At 35.8% G+C, this 18,810-nt stretch overlaps 1 protein-coding gene across 1 annotated transcript in view; it reads left to right on the top strand.

The window, feature by feature from the left end:
- The window catches only part of GRB14 (growth factor receptor bound protein 14), a 59,834-nt gene extending 43,346 nt beyond the window's left edge, over positions 1-16,488 (top strand). Inside the window, exons 6-14 of the mRNA XM_054175056.1 lie at positions 5,545-5,682; positions 6,751-6,861; positions 7,048-7,143; positions 7,733-7,813; positions 10,100-10,216; positions 10,315-10,372; positions 10,461-10,548; positions 14,178-14,271; positions 16,104-16,488. Coding sequence (XP_054031031.1) covers positions 5,545-5,682; positions 6,751-6,861; positions 7,048-7,143; positions 7,733-7,813; positions 10,100-10,216; positions 10,315-10,372; positions 10,461-10,548; positions 14,178-14,271; positions 16,104-16,250 — 930 coding nt within the window. The 3' untranslated portion in view covers positions 16,251-16,488. The remainder of the gene's footprint in view (positions 1-5,544; positions 5,683-6,750; positions 6,862-7,047; positions 7,144-7,732; positions 7,814-10,099; positions 10,217-10,314; positions 10,373-10,460; positions 10,549-14,177; positions 14,272-16,103) is intronic.
- The last annotated feature ends 2,322 nt before the right edge of the window (positions 16,489-18,810 follow it).

Below are 18,810 nucleotides of genomic sequence, written 5' to 3' on the forward strand. Positions count from 1 at the left end.
GTTTTTTTTTTGTTGAAAATGTAATTAAATAGTTAGAAAAAAACAAAACAAACCCAACCACTTTGGAAATGTTTTCCACATACTCTTGCACAGAACTTCCTTAAGCCCTTATTGTGACATGTAGAACATGTGCGGAGCTCGTGGGTAAGAGTAAAAATAATTCTAAATATATATAGTTGCATCCCATTTTGATAGCTTGAAAAATTTATTACAAACTTTCCTCAGTTACCATTTTATGTTGTATTGTCTGTTTAATTTTGTTTAATCAAATAAAACTTATTAGGCACAAAGCAGAGAATACCTTTGTGAATTGTGCTGCTGTGTGCATGTTTCGGCAGATGCTGTTGTTTACAGTGAGTTGCTATTTCCTTGGAAACTTTCATTAAGACAAGTTAATGGGCTTGTGTTATTATTTGTGATGTGCTTGGTCAAGTATCAAGAGAGACATTAGTTTTAACAACTCAGTGCTTACAAGTGATTAAAAAATCACTTCTGACAGTTTTATAGCTTTTTGTGAATTGAGCTGTAAGCAAGTAAAATATTTATCAAGTGTGTTTCTCTTGATTTTCATACAAAGTGAAATAGTGAGTATTTTGGTTGATGGCTTTTAATCACAGCATCTAAATAGCCTCAAAAGTAAAAAAATGCCTTGTCTTGTACCCATTTACCATGTGCCAAGTAAAATTACTAGTTCTGACATATACTGAATATCTGTCTACAAAAGAGAAAGGTTTAATCTCTGCCATGAAGATCTTCAACCTTAAAAAACAAATAAATAAATTGTATCACTATATTGTTCAGAGTATGCTGCTCTGAGATGTATGCTGTATGTACATATCTTAGCGGTAGACAGTATGGATCATTTAGAACTTGCTTTAGGTGTTTTTTTCAAATGGAATCCTTTAAAACATGTAAAAAATGCATGTAGTTTGAATATTTTGATGTGAGCCCCCTCGCTACATTAATTCCATATCTTCTATTTTCAGAATTTGGAGGAGGTTGGTTTGTTTGTTTATTTTTTTAGAATTAGCATTTTTAATAGATAGTCAACAAATTAATTCACTTGGTCTCACTGGATGTGAAACTCACTGAATGTAATTTTAAATGGGGCTTGTAACTTGTTTAGAATGTTATTATCTTACTGGAGCAACTCTTATTTTAGATGAATTAATGTACCTACTAGATCCTTTTGTATTCTTATTCATGAGAGCATTTCCAGTGACTAGACTGCACAGCATAGAAAATATTCACAGAATGGAATTCTGAGTTAGTAGATGAAATCTTTGCTTCACTGAAGTCAATTTTGTTTTAAAAAATTCCTTTGAAGGGTCAAAATTTTATCCTAGATTTCTTTCATTTCTTTGTGCCTGTGAATAAAATTTCTTCAATTTTGTAATTTTGGTTTTTAATCTTTACTTTTATTTGTAGGAGCTTGTTTTTCACTATGCATCAGTCAGTGTTGTAACAGTGATGTCTTCAAAATAGGAAGTTGAAATTACTTGGGTAATTACACTTGCTTCTGGCTTTGCTTTAAAAACAGGCCTGTTTCCCCTTCTCCTTCCTCTCTGTTTCATAGGTGCAGTTGATATTCAGGTTCTGTATGTGGACTTGCAATTCAGAGTTGAAGTCTTTGACCAAATTTGTGCGCTTTTTTCTAATAGCTTTTTACATATAATGCAAATACATTAAAAAAGCTGTTGTAGATATCACGTATCTGAACCATCTCCCAGAATGATGAAAAAAACCTTGCACCTAATGTAGAACATATTATAGAAGGGAGCATATGTCTTTCCTAAATAAACATAAAAATGAATGTTACATATGCAAAGGATTACAAAAACAAACACTCATAATTTTGTGAAAGGTAGAGTTACTGCAGAGCCTTTTCCTTTTGCCCTTTCTCCATTGCCAACTCTTGCCCCATGTTTTTCAGTTGTTCCCATTCTCTGCCTTCATAGATTTAAGATTCAAGCTTCCATTTATTTACTCTCTCTACCACAGAAAGTATTGTCTCCTATAGAGAGTCAGTATCAGTTCTTCACTGGAATTACTTGGTACCCCCAGAGTTTATCGGCAGATCCAGGCGAAAGTCCTATTCATTCCCAATAGCCCTGGGCTGGATCATGGCTGTGTGTCAACACATCTTCAAAGGCATCAGTCATCGAATTCAAACTTGATTCACAGAGTCTTAGGAAAATGATGGCTTCTTTGACTCTCCAAAGTAGTGTTTAAGTGCTTGAGAAGCATCCACCTTAACAAATGTTATCTTCACTACTGCAAACATTCTTTCATTGAAAATGTTCAAAGTGGAGACAAATAATTTGCATTTCTCAATCTTTATTGCATTCAGGGTCATCTACTATTTCTGTGTTTTTTCATGATGATATTCATCTGAGACAGTTCAGGTTTTTTCCTGTTCTGTTTTCTCACTTGTTGATCGATTAGATTTTTTGCTTGTAAGGGTTTTTCTTTCTGACAAAAGACATTTATTTTCATTGTTTCATTTTTTTATTCAAATTGTTTTTAAATTGGTTGCTTTTACCACTAATCAGATCATAATCCATTCCTAACAACCAATTATTCCTAACATCCAATCTGAATCTACCCATTTCTATTTTTGCTCCATTCCCCCTAGTCCTGTCACCCTAAAAAGTCCCTCACCAGCTTTCTTGTAGCCCCCTTAATATACTGGAAGGCCACAATAAGGCCTTCTCAGAGCTGTCTCTTCTCCAAACTGAACAAACCCAACTCTCTTAGTCTATCTCCATAGGAGAGGTGCTCCAGCCCTCTAATCATCCTTGTGGCCCTTTTCTGGCCATTTTCCGACACATCCAGATCCTTCCTGTAATAGGGGCTCCCGACCTGGACACAGTACTCCAGGTGGGGTCTCACCAGAGCGGAGTAGAGGGGTAAATCACCTCCCTCAACCTTCTGGCTATGCTTCTCTTGATGCAGCCCCAGATGTGATTGTCTTTCTGGGCTGCACTAGTGCACACTAGTGGCTCATGTTGAGCTTCTCATCTACCAGCACCCCCAAGTCCTTTTCTTCAGGACTCCTCTCAAACCAGTCACTGCCTAGCCTGTATTGGTCCTTGGGATTGCTCCAAACCAGAGGCAGGACCTTGCGCTTGGTCTTGTTGAGCTTCATGAGTTTGGCCTGCGCCCACCTCTCCAACCTGTCAAGGTCCCTCTGCATGGCCTCCCTTCCCTCCAGCGTGTCTGCTGGTTTTGTCAGCGAACTTGCTGAGGGTGCATTCAATGCCACTGTTCATGTTGCCAACAAAGATGTTGAACAAGACTGGTCCCAGTACTGATCCCTGAGGGACTTCATTCATCACCAGCCTCCACTTGTACATGGATCCATTTCACTGCAGAGGACAAAGGGTGTGAACTTATTTCTGCATATTATGTGACCAGTTATCCCTTGTCTGCAGCATACCATCATTTACCTCTCCCTAATTCTTCTTCCTATATTGAGGACAATAAAAACCCCACTTCCAGCCAAAACCAACCCACAAAACAAAACAGACAAAACCAACCACAACAACAACAAAGAAGAAAGGCAGAAAACATCCTTTTGGTTGGATTTGGTTTGGTTTGGTTGTGTTTAGTTTTAGATATTTGTTACAGGCATTCAGTTCTCTGAATTATTTTTACCATTCATTCCTTCTGACAGTTAATGGTCTTGACTACAGCTTGTTTGTGTTATATTTTCCTCACACAGTTATCAGCTGTCTTAGAAGGAAGAAGATGGATCTAGGATTGCCTTTTTTCCTGGTATTATTGCTGCTTTATTTTAATTGATAATATAGATACAGCAGTGACTGTTGAAGCTGAGCTTTGTATTGCTCCTCAACTTTAGTTTGCTGAGTAACAAAACTGTTCTTCATGGCAGTTCTTATGGTTTGTAACTCTTATGGCAGAAATTGCGGGGAAGACAGTTGTGAAGTCTAGGAGCCAACCACTCATTTAGTCTTCTGAAATGATACCTAAGCTAAAAAGATGCTCTTTTGTTTTTACATACATTAACTCATCTAGATTTTCCTAAAGCTTCCATTTGACTTTGTTTCTGGAGTTAAAATACTTATTCAAGTATGTATTTTCTATATTCACCATCAGCAAACCTGTTAATATGTGGCAAATGGGAAGAGTAACAGGCTGGAACACCTACCAGGACCTCCTGGTCTACTTCAGTGTGGATGAAATTGCTGAACCTACATTTGCACATGGCTGAGTACCATCTGCTCATGTAGCTAGATATACGTATTCTTACTGTAATTTAACTGTTCAGGTGAACAGCAGTGAGGCTGTTAAATGAAGCTTGCCCATGTCAGTGCATTCACATCAGCTGGATTTAATTAGCTCACATTGGTTTACAGGTGGTACACTCATGGATCTGACTGCAAGGTAGGAAAAAAGAAGTAAACGAGACCTTGTGTTTCTTGGTTGAACTGCATTATTTAATGGCCAAAGAACTGGGTGTACTTCCAGAATCCTGTTCATCATTTTGCTGCAATTTGGTCCTTGCCTGGTAATCTGTTGCTTTGTGTGCTCAGATGAGATTTTCTGCAAGTGGCAGTAGACAGGAGGAAAATGCAGCAATGAAATCTGCATATGCCAAACAGAAAATTCTTTGTTCTCTACCTCTGTATAAGCCTAGATGGCATTTATGATACTTCAGGTCAGCCTGAGGCAAGGTTCATTGAAGAGCTCAGTAGTAGTAGAAATTCCTTTGCTTATATGGAAATTGAAGAATTCTAGGTTAGTATGTTTAGATGTGAGTCATAGTTCTGAGTAGTTTTACTGGAAAAAAGAGTAATAAAAATGAATGTGTTACATGGAAGTTATCACAGTTGCCAGCTTTTGCAGATCAACTGTGCACTTAGTCTTAGCAAGATAATAGCTGGCTAAAAAGAAGCCATTGAATATCTTGAGTGGAGGCAGGAGCTCTCTTGGTGATTGGCCTAGCCTCTCCTGGTTTTACTTCAACTAAAACCCCTAAAATTCTTACTATAGTATCACTTTTGGCCCCAAGACCTTAGTTCCCTACTTTTGAAAAGATTATTATCTATGCATGGGTTTGCAATTCAGATTTTTTGATTTGTTTGCTGAACAAAATTTAACTCTGGTCAGTTAGCTTACCTGGTTTGTAGCACAGAAGCAAGGGAGCAATGGCATTATTTTTCTTCTGTTGCTAGCATTGATTTGCAGCCTTTTGTAAATAGGGTCTGAGGCATGGGATGAGAGCTTTTTACACTGGTTTCATTGCTGAAGTCAACGTATTGCATAACTAATACTCTCATTTCAAACCATATGGTCCATATCAATATGTAACTTGTTTAGCATAACTTGGAGTTGCGTAGCATTTTCCAAACTTTAAATCAGAGGTACTCTTAATAGGATTAGATGCAGTCATAACTGAATTACTGTCGTGTGATAGTGTATTTAGTGGCTTATTCCCCTTATTCCTGTCTGAGTATGTTAATGAAACAGAATGATGGTTTCAGATGAAAAGAAAAATGCATGTCTGGTGCTTTCTTTCAGATGTTCCTAAGCTCCAGCACATATCCTGAGATTCATGGTTATTTGCATGCAAAGGAGCAGGGAAAAAAATCATGGAAAAAATGGTACTTTCTTTTGAGAAGATCTGGTCTTTATTTTTCCACTAAAGGTACATCTAAGGTATGGGAAACAATGGGAGAGGGTGATCTGTGAAGTTAGAGCTTATGTGTATGTATTTATCATTTGTTGTACTTGTAACCAAAGTTTGAATTTCAACTTACAGTGATAAAAAGGGGAAAAAAGAATTTATTTATTATACATAATATGTAGAGGGATACTGAGATATGAAATTGAGAAAGTATTGTCTTAGAAACAGTGATTATTTTTTCCTGATAACTTTGTTTCATTCTAGTTAATATTTTTTCCAATTGGTTAGTAAGAGTACCCTTTTAAAATTAATTTAAAAATAGTAGTTAAAGTTCTGAAGTATAGGTACTCTGAAGAGTGGACACAATACATAATTATCTAAAATAAACAAAAAACTACTAATAAAAGGAATTTACAGGAAGATTTTGAGAGTTCTTAAATTTTGTCACTAGACAGTTTTTAATTTCATTACTTCACTTTTTCATGACAGTACTTCAGGCTTCATTATATCAGACAGCATACATTGGAGTTGAGACACCTTTTAAATAAAACACTTCAAAAATGTGGGTGTTTTTTGTTCTGAATTTTATATGTTTAACTGCTAGAGTATTCATTGAGCTGTTTCTGTATCCTTCAGTAAGTTTCTTTTGCTTGCTGCCTTGACTTAATTAACCTCAGGTGGTGAACATAATGGTTATGAATAGTACAGGACAGTAATTACCACAGTACCTTGTTTTTCAGATTATGAATGTGTATTTTGTTTTGATGTTTGAAACACATGCTGCTTTCAAAACTTGACTTTTACTCTAATATTGTTGTGGCTTGAATTAATGTATATTTTCCTAGAAATTACATCACTTGTACTTTGATTTTTCTCCCTGTCTGGAAGAATGAATGCTTAGACTAGAGTGAAGTGTTTTTTCCCTTCAGTATAAAATTAGTATTGAGTTGTCTCTTTCTAGATTTCCTGCTGTCACAGTTCAAACTGCAGTATGGAAGACTGTATTTTGGAACAAGATAACCAATATAGTCTTCTGAGCTTCTTATCTGGAGAGGTTGGCTAAAAATAGTCTAACTGTATTACATTGCTCTTCTTTATAGGAGCCAAGACATCTGCAGTTTTTCTGCGAATTCAGCAATAGTGATATGTACATGTCTTTGCCAGGCAAAAAGATTTCTGGAGCACCAACAAACTATGGATTCTGCTTTAAGGTACAAACTTATTATTCTGATACATATTAAAGCAAGCCACAATAGGTAAGCTTAAGTTTCTTTAAGGCTTTTGAAAACAATATTCAGCTGTCTATTATAAAATAGGAGAATTAGTGGCTTTTATTTCAACAGGTATTATCTTCAAGATATGCATTAATGCTAAAAAACTGTGCTGTGGCCTTCTAGCCTAACAAATCAGGAGGAACCAGGGACCTGAAACAGCTCTGTGCAGATGATGAACAAAGTAGGACCTGTTGGATGACTGCAATTAGGTTGCTTAAGGTAATTTTTCTGTGTCAGGTTAAGTTCTTGCTTAAGTTTGCTGTGTGAAATTTTGATACCATGTGTTAGAAATGTGATGTAATTCTAGGTTCCTGTGCAACAGAAATATCCAGTTTGTACTGAGAAAGCTTATTTTTCTTCATCTGAACAAGCTCGGAGAGACCAAATTACTGGAATTGTTGTAGGGAATGAGACAATGCCTTGAAGCCTCAGTCTTGCAAATACTTAACATTAACCATATGCTTTTTTGTGACCAGGTTGAAATCAGAGCTTGTTGAGTAATGTTGAGCAAAGACAAGAACACCCAAGAAGGGAAATTTATAATGTGTTTTTAAAATGTGTTTGTGGCAATAGGAATAGGTCGGTTGGTCTATTAAATAGGTAGTATTTAATGCAGAGTATACATATAAAGGCAGCAGCATGATGTGCATATCCTAACAGCATTTGCCCTGTTGGTGTGGTTTTTTTGTTTGTTTGTTTGTTTGTTTGTTTGTTTGTTTGTTTTTTCAGCAGTAAAGAAAAGCTTACTAAGATTACTCATCTTAGGTTTGTAATTTAAAATGCTAACCATGTTGTTTTCTGGTTTTAGTATGGGATGCAGTTGTATCAAAATTACGTGCAACCATATCAAGGTAGAGGTGGCTGCAGCCCGTTGAATGTAACACCTATGGTATGTTCTACAGTAGCTGCATGAATAAATAAATTGTTTCTGTCACCATGCTGTTTTTAAGTACATTATGTCAGCTGTACTACTGATCTGATCTTCAAATCATTGCATGTACGAATGCTTGCTGAAATCTTTAGGGCTGTCAGGCTTAAACAGAGAGCTAATGAATTAATTTACTTTCTTAATACAAATGGGGTGGTTCAGAACAGTTAACAGGCTTTTTCCCTTTGTCAAATCTCTAGTAATTTGGGGAGTTCATTGGCTTATTATCACTGTCAAAAAGAACAGAAAGAGGATTCTGAAAACAGCTTAACTATAAATGCATTAAAAAGGAAGCAAAGTCTTTAAGGCTACACATGCTGTAAATGATGAATAGGAAAGGTATAACAAATCCATTTTGGTATAAAGTAATAATTCCATTTTCTTATTTTTTAAAATACAAAATATTAAGTATTTGAGATAATTTTAGCTGCTGTAATACTGACTGGACTTCAGTGGAGCACTATACCTGGAAGAACTGGGTTTTGAAGGAACAGCATCCTGTGCTAGGTATTATGTCCATCTCCTCAGTCAGGTAGTTGAGATTGGATCAGGTTATAACTTCCTTTAATGTGTTATCCTAGTCCTTTATGAAACCTTTGATTTCACACTTTCTCATGAATGACTTATATAACTTTTTGGGTTTTGTTGGCCAAGTAAGGTAAAAATTACTTGTTGCTGGCACTTGCCACAGTGATTTTTATGTCTTTTTTTTTTTTTTTTTAGCTTTTGTTATATTTCTTGCTGTTAAAATGCCTAAATTTGCTAATATAAGTGTTCACAAAAATAATTTTCAGTGATATTACTAATGGCCATGACATCAAAACAGTGCTTAATACACTGACTGTGTCTTTGCTTTCTGCTATGGTAAGCCACTGCTGCTTTCATGAGGGACCTGGGAGCCGCTACTGGTTTTCTCACCTCTACATTGTTATGTACATTTTATTTCATATAACTTCTACCACAGTTAGAATCTATATTAAGCACTGTTTTTCTACTCGTGTAGAATTCATGAATTAAAAAGCAAACTGGATAAACTTGGGAATTAAGTGCACAAACTTACAGGTTTCACATTCCTCAGTTACAAGCAGCTACAAGAGTTCCCTCCACTTTAGTAAAGATGAGCATTTTCTCTTATTTTGCCCTTATAATTTTTACTTTTCAAAGCTCATTGCAGGTTACAGCTACTCAGGCAGACCTTAGACTACCATGAACCAGAGAATTGCTGTCTTCTGTTACGCTTATAGCCAAACAGGAACAAAAGAGAGCTGCTTTGGTTTTGGATGGGGAAGTTTTGCTAACAGTGCAGAGAACTGAGACCTTGATGCTACTATAGCAGAGAGTGCCAGAATGTTATTTTAATTATTTGATATTCCAGTGCCTGCTAATATTTGAGTCAGCACCATTAAAAGTATTTAAAAGATGTGGTGCTTAGTGACGTGGTTTAGTGGTGAACTTAGCATTGTTCAGTTGATGGTTAGGCTTGATAATCTTAAAGGCCTTTTTCAACCTAAACAGTTCTATGACTCCATGATTTGAGCCACTACAATCTGTATTAAAATTCATTTTGTAAAGTTTGGGTTTTGGGAAGAGCTTTGGTGACTTTTAAGATATTTTTGGCCAAGCTTTAATGCTATGAATTCTATTGTTACAAACTTGGTCTTCGCTGAGAGAAAAAGACCCAAATGTTTTTTATAACAGATCTTACAGGTTTTGATTCTGTGATACGAGTTTGAAGGATGTATTAAAATAGAAGTTAAACTCCATAGAAATGGATGTTTTCAGTGCTTAAATCCAGTAAACTGTGAGTGAATGTTTATATACATTTATGACATATTTATAACAAAATATGTCAAATCTTTGTTAATGTGATGGTTATTGATAAGAATTTTGTATTTTATATACTTTTTTTTCCTTGTAACTTGGACGGCTTAATAACAGTTTCCTGACTTGTTTTGACATGCAAAGGGCTAGTTATAGTTAAAAATATAAATAGAGTTTGTAGTAAAGCGATGCGTTTATCATCCATTGCAGTAATGCAAAAGGATGATCTGTCCTGCCAGCCTGTAAAATTGAGCTGTACAGCAGCATACTGAAATTACAAATGCTCCCTAAGGTAAAATGAGTTTGGTGGGACACACTGCAGACACTTGAAATGCCACTTAGAAAGCAATGTTTTCCTAGAGCTCACTTTCAAATTATGGATCTTTTAAGAAATGCACAAACTAAATTTATTTTTCTTTGTTGCAGAGAAGCATTTCAGAAAATTCTTTAGTAGCAATGGATTTCTCAGGGCACAGAAGCAGAATTATAGAAAATCCAACAGAAGCCCTTTCAGTTGCAGTTGAAGAAGGATTAGCATGGCGGGTATAAACACTTTTTTGTTTATCTGAGTAGCATGTCTTGATTTTTGTTTTTTAAACAAAAAAGCTTTGAAATCATGTTTTTACTTCTCTCTCATACAGAGAAGAGGGTGTCTACGACTCAACTCACATGGTAGTCCAGTTGCCATGTCTAACGTGGGTATGTGTGTTAAATCATTGCTAGAGAAATGTGGTAGCTGATTCTTTCAGTAAAGGCAAAATGTTTTTAATGATCTTTGTTTCTACAGGTATCCACAGATCTCAGTCATGGTTTCATCATAAAATTTCTAGAGAGGAGGCTCAGAGACTTATTTTGCAGCATGGACTTGTAGATGGGTAAGTTAATTCTTTATGTAACTCTTTTGAGATGTATTTCTAGTCAACAGCTACTATTTTCATGTATGTCTTTTGGGGGAGAGATGGAGGAAGGAAGGTTGCACTTACCTAATAGAAATAAAAATTCTTTTATATAGTGCTATCTGGGGATCAGTTGGTTTCTATTTTATATCTTTTGGAAGCAATAAAACAGTGATCTAACACTTTGATTCTGTCACTGACAGATTACTTATGTCTGCTCAGAGCCAGGCACTTGAGCTCTATATTTGTACAATATTCTCTGGGAACTGTCAACTTTGGCACTAGTGTCTTTTATATCTCTTATTAGAGCTGAAAGAATGAAAGAAAGCCTGAAAACATTATTCTAAGATTAACTGTGCAGGGACAGTCATTGAAAAAAAGTATGCTTTTCCTCCCAAAATGACTAAAAATTGTATTATTCCTTAATGGTAAACAATAAATATTAGGACAAGACTTCTATTTTTCTCTAATTGAAATGCTAATTTTTAAAAAAATCACAAATAAGTATGTAGTTTATGTTCAAATCCTCCTGGGTTTAATTTATGTTTTGGGTTTGGTGGTGTTGTGGTGGGGTGTTTTTTTTATTCTTGCTCCTGTATTAAATGTAAAGTTGGGCCTCCTTCGTTCATTCAGTGAGTAATTCCATAACACTCTAATTTCTCTGAGTCTGTTTCCAGTTAAGCATGTGTAACACCAAATTACTGGTTAAATTCTTTCAGTTCCAGGTAATAACAGTTGTAATGCTGTTTTTCTACATCTGCAGAGAAGACTCTAGGGAAAAAATAAAGTGGTGGAAGGAAAGGGAGACAAAAATAGTCGTACTCAGCAGGGACGGCCAATTGGACTCCTGCTTTTCTTTCAAATTTCAGAGGTCCTGTTTTAAGACTGGCTAATCATCCTGAAACGGCTTCAGTAAACTCTGTTAGTTTTGGATTCATTACATGCAAACAACAGGACATGGGGGTGAATCCAACATGTATATCTGAGCAGTACACCAGACTAGGGCTGATGAATTTTCCAGAGTATGGAATGCAAACTGTTAACTGAAATCTGGTAGATTTGGCGAGTAAACAGCAATGGTGTATGAGATGAGGAAGTGAACACCTTGATAAACAACACTGTACTAAACCAATGTTATGTTGTATTCTTGGATCTATTTATAGATAAGCATCATGATTTTGGTGACTCTTGAATCAACTGTCTAGAATTGGTGGTATGAGTGCTCAGATGCCGTCAGATCTGTATTTAAGATTGCAGTGAAGTCACGAATACGTTAAAGCATGTGACAAATGCTGTACTTTGTGACAGGTTGAAAGAATTAATTAGCACCCAAAATACAGAAGTTTTTTTTCATGAGAATAAGAAGATTTTAGTTTCTGGGGATGGGAACAGAGAAAATAATCCATGTTGATCCTTTCAAGGTGATCCCAAGCAGGGAGATCTCCTGCATATATGACTGAGGTCACAGGACCTCTGTAATACCGTATATACCAATAAATATGTTGTTCATAATGGTTTCTAGAAGATACAGGGACTATTATGTAAAGGATATACATTAGTCTCAGTATTTGGATAACTCAATAACAAAATTAGGGACAGCTACAATCTTAAGGTGAGTTATAAAGGAGTAAAGTTTTTTAATCTACTGCTCTGGAATAAACCCAGCTTTTGTCAAGAAGTTAATGTGGCAGTATTATAGATTTCATACTTTACTCCCTAAAGGACATTTGATGACTTTTCAGTGATAAAGGATTAACAGGATTCCAAAGTGATTGGCATCTGATTGATGAATGTTATTAACAAAAGGCTCATGACAAAATGCAATTAGTCATTCAGAGAATTCCTTATAAGTTTATGAAGCAGCAGTTTGGAGTAAAGCAGAATGTCTAAAAAAGTCCCTTCCAGCAACATTTCTAAAATCCTTATAAGCTTTTATCATACTAAAGTTTTTAAAGGTTCTTTGACAATTGAAGTAAATTTATCATGATAAGATTAGAAAAGAGTAAAGACGTTTTTTATGTGAAGGAGAATAAATATTGCTTATGTTTGCTGTTAAGGAAACAAGTAAGCAAATGGACATCAAAAGCAGTGATGAATGGCAGCATAAATCCTAATAAACTTGTATATTCTTTCCTACTCAATATGTTCACTGCGTATTGTTTGATGTGGATTCCAGTATTTGGGTGCAGAGACCTTATTTTAGGTATCTGCAAAGTGGCACATTATTATAGTGTCATTTTTTTTCTGAATAAAATAAAATGCCAGTCATCAAGGGCAAACATACATAATGTTTCCGTTTATGCAGTACTCTGAAAAAAAAATCATTCATGTCCTGGAGGGGGTGAAAGGCCGCTAGGTGGTGAGAGAGAGCTTGTTAGGAGAGCTTGAGCATTCAGACGTTTTTGTTTCACTTGCCGTACTCTTAGAAGCTATATGCTCGGTTGGCACATAATAACTGAATTTATATCAGAGCACCGAATTAGACTGGATTGCAAATTTAAAAGAAATGTTAATGCTTACAGGCTCCAAATTCCATCATTCCATGTTGACTTTGAGGAAGAAATTAGTAGTTTGTATTCCATGCAATTAGTGGAAATCCACTGTAAGCCTTTGCTTTTTTCTCCTGAAATCCTTTCCTTTTATGTAGTAATTTTGTTCTCATTCCTGTCATATGGTTGGGCAAAAGTAGGTGGCCATGAGTACTCACTTGGTTGGTACTTGTAAGTTCATCTTGCACAATTCTTTTGTATCCTGGAAGAGGAACATGCTTACCAATATCTGTCCCACTATTTCCCTTCTTGGCATATTAGCTACCTGTTTCTGTTCCAGACCTGCACGGTTCAAACCAGTCAGACTCTCCACTACAAACCTGCCCTTTGTCCTCCAATCTGTTCTCTGCTGATATTCCAAACCCAGTGGTTCAATGAAAACTGTCTCTAATCATCCTTTAATTGTACCAAATTATTCTACCAGGGTTACAGCAAAATTATGTCTGTTGATAAGTTGGCTGGAGTAAGTTATCAGTGAATTAGTTGTAGTGATGTTGTTAGCCACTGAGAGTGCTGTGATTTGAATAATAATGCCATAAAGTGAGCAGAGTGTCTCTGCCTCAGTGGGTATTTTGCCAGTGTGCAGAAGTGAGTGTGCATTTATAAATATTGGCCAGATGTGAAAATCATTCTGCTATGTCTTCCGTTACCTTTTCTGTAAACTTCCCGTTGAACTGCTCTTTGAATGCTTGTTTGTGATTTATGTAACTGTTGGGGTCCAAAGAAAAACTTTGTTCAAAGCACAAACTCTGACGGTGCTTTTCTGTCTAAAGAGAAGTGTTGTAATTCCATGCAGTGTAAAAGCTGACACCTACAGTGTCGTTTGTTCCGAGAATGCACATTTTTCACATAATAGACAAGGTGAAGAAGAATTTCAGGAAAAGTAGTTCCAGTGACAAATTTGCAAAGCAATACTGATTAAAAGCATAACTTATGTAATTAATATTGTTTTTGCTTTTCAGTAATATTTGCTGTAATTAATTTACAACAGTTTTTACTGGATAATTTAAAAAGGCTTTCCAGAGAGATCTTACTGTGAAAATTTTCAATCTCTTTCAGGGTATTCCTGGTACGTGATAGCCAGAGTAATCCCAAAACATTTGTTTTGTCATTGAGTCATGGATTAAAAATAAAGCATTTTCAAATTGTACCAGTAAGTAAATTTTTCAGTTTGTACATAATGTTTTAAGACAAAACAATTGAACAATTGTGACAGAATATTGATTGATTTGGGTTTTTTCCTCCCCTTCTACTGCTTTATGGAACATGCAAACATTAATACCTGTATCACTAAAAGGAATTAGTATTACTGAGTGGAGTTGAACATTTTTGAGCTTTGCTGTTTGATTTCTTATAAAGCTTGACTAATATTACAAAATCCTAAAAAGTGTCTTGCAAAAAATGGATGAATCTATTTGAATGAAATAGAAGCAACCCTTGATAGCATGAAAATCGTGTGTTAATAAATGTCATATTGCCTTTTCATTTTCAATATCTGCACAATTTCTATTTAGACATCTGTTTAGGTGAACTGTCTGCATTGTGTGTGTGTGTGTATCTCACTGACTTGTATTCAGGGTGGTTTCTCTCAATATTAGGTGTCAAACTTTTTTTGGCTGACCTCTATTCTTGATACATTTTATTGTGGTATATTCACATTCCTGTCTTCTTCAGGGGGGGAAATTTTGTTTTAAAAAAATAAATTATTCCAGTTACTTATAGGTAAACTGAAATTTCCTAAACTGAAATCATGTTTCCATTATTTTTCACAGAATATATCATGTAGTGCTCCTGCCAAAATGGCCAGCTTTCCCTGTCACCCTCCCCAGAGGTGGCTGTTTTCTTTACAGGCCATTTTGCTGAGATGAAAAACTGTAGTATTATGTGGTTTAGGCACAGATGCCTGCTATAACTGAGCAGAACTACAGGTTTTTTTCTTTTCTCCTCACAACAAACTTTCCTGCAGACCACATAGCTTTCATGCTTCCTTTCATGCTTCTTTCTACTGAAGTTTCTAGGAGATTCTGCTGCTTCTCAATAGAAATGAGTGTAGTGGCATTTTTTTTTTATTTCTGGTGATCACTGTGGTGGGTTAAAATTTCCCCCCGCAACATGAAATTTGCCAGACCAGCTCAGTTGAAAGCAACTGAAAGCTGTATTTACAAGCAAAACTACACTCTACAATGGAATGCAATGAATATGTACAAAATACACAGTATTTACAATATTGACAGGTATTGACAATTAATGAACAGCACAAGGACACCCCTGGTCAAAGACCAGGGGAAGCTAATAGCTTCTCCTTCCCTGTCCCCTCTTACCCCCCTGTACATAAAAGGAATAAGAGACAGAGCAGAAAAGTTAATACCAGTCTCAACAAAAGCGATGCAGCCAAGGTCAGTAAAGCTAGTTAGTATTTCCCAGCCTGAAGAAGCGAGAAAAGAGAGATTGGTTTGGTACAAGTAGTCTAAGTTCCTTATCTCTCCAATGGGATTGTATAGAACTATCATTATTTCTGTAGGCCTTACCTAGGGCTTGTAGCTGACATCCTCCCCTAAAAAAGTTCCTGTTGAAGACTACCCAGGATTTTAATTGTGTTTGGGTATAAACAGTGGAGGAGTCCATCTAAAAGTGATCAGAATCCCAGATGTAAGGTCTCTGTAATGCTAGTGACTGTGGACACTTTTCTATTTACTTTGAGATAACCGTTGTGTGGTTTAAAAAACCTTCTGAACTTGTAACAAACGCTGTATGATTTTTAAATTGTTTTTAAAGTAAAGCAATTTATCATATACTAATTACCAGAGGGGAAAAAAACAAACAAACAAAACAAAACAAACTGTAATGAAATCAGTTTAATCCACAGAGAGAACATGAATGTGGAAACTGTTAGTTGCTCAAATGTAGGCATACCAAACAAGTATTTAAATTGGAACACTATAGCCAAATAGGATTTTATTCTATCCTGTTTTTCCATTTTTACAGTTGGAAGATGATGGGAAGCTGTTCTATACCCTTGATGATGGTCATACCAGATTTACTGATCTCATTCAGCTAGTGGAATTCTACCAACTTAATAGAGGAGTACTACCTTGCAAGTTAAAACATTATTGTACACGAATTGCTTTTTAACCACAGCATCTGTCGTCTCATCAGAGGGAAAGGAAGATACTGGAATACTTTTTCCTGTAAAGCAATTTGTATAAAAAGAAGTGAAAAAGCATTAAATTGTAAAGATTCTGTGTATAAGCTGCAAAAGAGAAATTATATTCTATATAGATCAGAACTTTGCTTTGTGATTGCAAATTTAACTTCATGGTTTTAAAAATCACATTCTTTCCTGTGTAATTCTTTAGTGTTGTCTTGGACTTCCCCCACCCCCCCACCCCCGCTTTTTTCCCCCTTCAACTAAGAATAAAAAAATTATTAATTGTGTAACTCTACAAAAATATATCTGAAGCAGAGATCTTTGTAGTTTAAAAAACTTTTTGTCTCTTCAAATGTTTTTCATTTCTATTCATTACATAGAATAGTAATATTTACTGTGGTGAGGATAAGAGGCTGAACTGCACATTTTACTTGTAAATAAAATGATTAAATATTTTGCACTATATTTTTGAATGCTACTTCGAGGATTATCATATATAAAAAGTGAAAAATCATTGAAACTACTTGTAACTGATGAGTTTTATTGAATTGTGCTAATACTGTTGTAATATTTTGCAGGATTTTTTTTTCTCTAATGACTAAATCTACATCTTTATACAGAGCTGGAGTGTCACTTACTTAGCTGTTACATATATAAACATACATAAAGCATCATGTGCATAACATGGTTTAGTGTCTACAGTCTCTAACAGAGAGAGAGGGAGAGAGCTGTTAAGTATTGTTGCAGAGTTGGGGAGGGAATCAACTTCAATTGCCCTTAAAAAATAAAGGTAATACTACATTATTTACAATACTTCCAAAGAAGGGTAAATACAGTACGCTTTACTTGTCGCTGAAAACCTAGTAAAGAGTTCATTTGCAGTCAGGTCCCAGCTTATTTATCATGGAATAAAAATGTCAGTGTAGCCACCAGTCTTTAGTGATTACCAAACCTCTAACATTTCCAGCCAAAAAGAACTATTGCAGTAGACCAAGAGAAACTGTGAACCATATAATGACAATTGCTTTTGGTGTCTGTGTTTTTGAAAGAGAGATGATACTGTTTCATCCTTGAACAAAAACTGGAGTGGAATGGTGCTTGGATGCAAAGCAGCACCCTGTCCTGATGCTTTGCTGTCCAGTTGATTTGATCCTGTTATGATGGTTCAGGATCTGGCCTTGGGTATCTTTACTTGGAGTAAAGGTTGTACTCCAAATTAATTCTTGGAGATGATACCGTCCCCTCCAAATCAGTTCTTAGAGATGAGCCATCTTACTGTATATGGCCCCTCCTTCCTTGGGCTTGCTTTTTGATGTGACTGTCAGACATACCAGTTGTTTTGCTGTATAAGTTGGTGGGGAGAGAACATCAAGGATACCTGGGCAAGGGATGGGGTAAGATGGACCCAAGACACAGCAGCACCACTGTATGTAAGCAGACAAGGTCATACAGATGAAAGTGCTAGGGTAGTATGGTAACTACAGCCTGCGGTTTTGTCATTGTGTGTCTGTGAAAGGCAATCGTAACAGCATAATACTGTGATACTTAATTTACTGGCTTGATCCACAGAACACTGACCTTTTCCTCTGGTATGCAAATGCAGTTTATAAAGCTCATTTAAAAACTAGCTCTTCATAACATGTACCAAAGATGCAACATATGTGGTGCATAAGCTCATTACAGTAGGAATGCCTTGTAAAAATCTTCACAGTCTAATAAATTTAACTCTAAAACCTCAAATATAATTTCAAATTGTAATTACAAAAATATGGTTTTAATTAAAAGCTCTTCAAATTTAATAATATCATTACTTCTCAGGCTTAGTATTATTTCAGAGACCGGTATAGAATAAGGAGAAACATTCTGCTCTGCCTCCCAGTTTTTTTTATCATCTTCTGACAAAATTAATTGTCTACTGTAGTACATTTCTACTTGGGCACGTGAAAGCTTTGCCATAATTTGATTTGTATTTATGTATTTGCTAGCATGCTTGAGAGAAGCTAACTGTGCAGTGAGAGAGTACCTGTCACCTTTGACCTATCAGAAAAGAAAGGAGAAGGTGGGAATTATATCATATGATAGAGAGACCTCAATGATCAAGAAATTGTGCCTGCTTTTCCAGGTTTTTTTCACATGTGAAACTGAAAAGTTGCCCCAGACAGTAACAAAACAAAAACAAACACAAAACCAACCCCAAAGTACTGCCTAATGAACATGCTTTTTGGGCATTTAAATGTTTTCAACCAGCAAGTATTCAACGCATTTTTACTCTGTAAAGTGTTGCCTCCTTCATTTTGATAGCTTTCTTAATTAAAATCTAAACAGAAATCTTGATTTGAATACAATTATTATTTTTTTGGGTATGGTTGAGCATCCATTTCCTGAACTCTATGATTCCTCATGACTATGCCATAAAACTCAAGCCAATGAGACTAATAAAATCTGGTTTGGTGTTTAAATGACTTACCAGGCCTTCTCCTTGTTTGAATATTACTGAGGAAGAAGTATGAAGGAAGTAGGCTTAATGTGTAAAACCAAAACCCC

This window comes from Dryobates pubescens, chromosome 2, assembly GCF_014839835.1.
Source record: "Dryobates pubescens isolate bDryPub1 chromosome 2, bDryPub1.pri, whole genome shotgun sequence".
Taxonomy (NCBI): Eukaryota; Metazoa; Chordata; class Aves; order Piciformes; family Picidae; genus Dryobates; species Dryobates pubescens.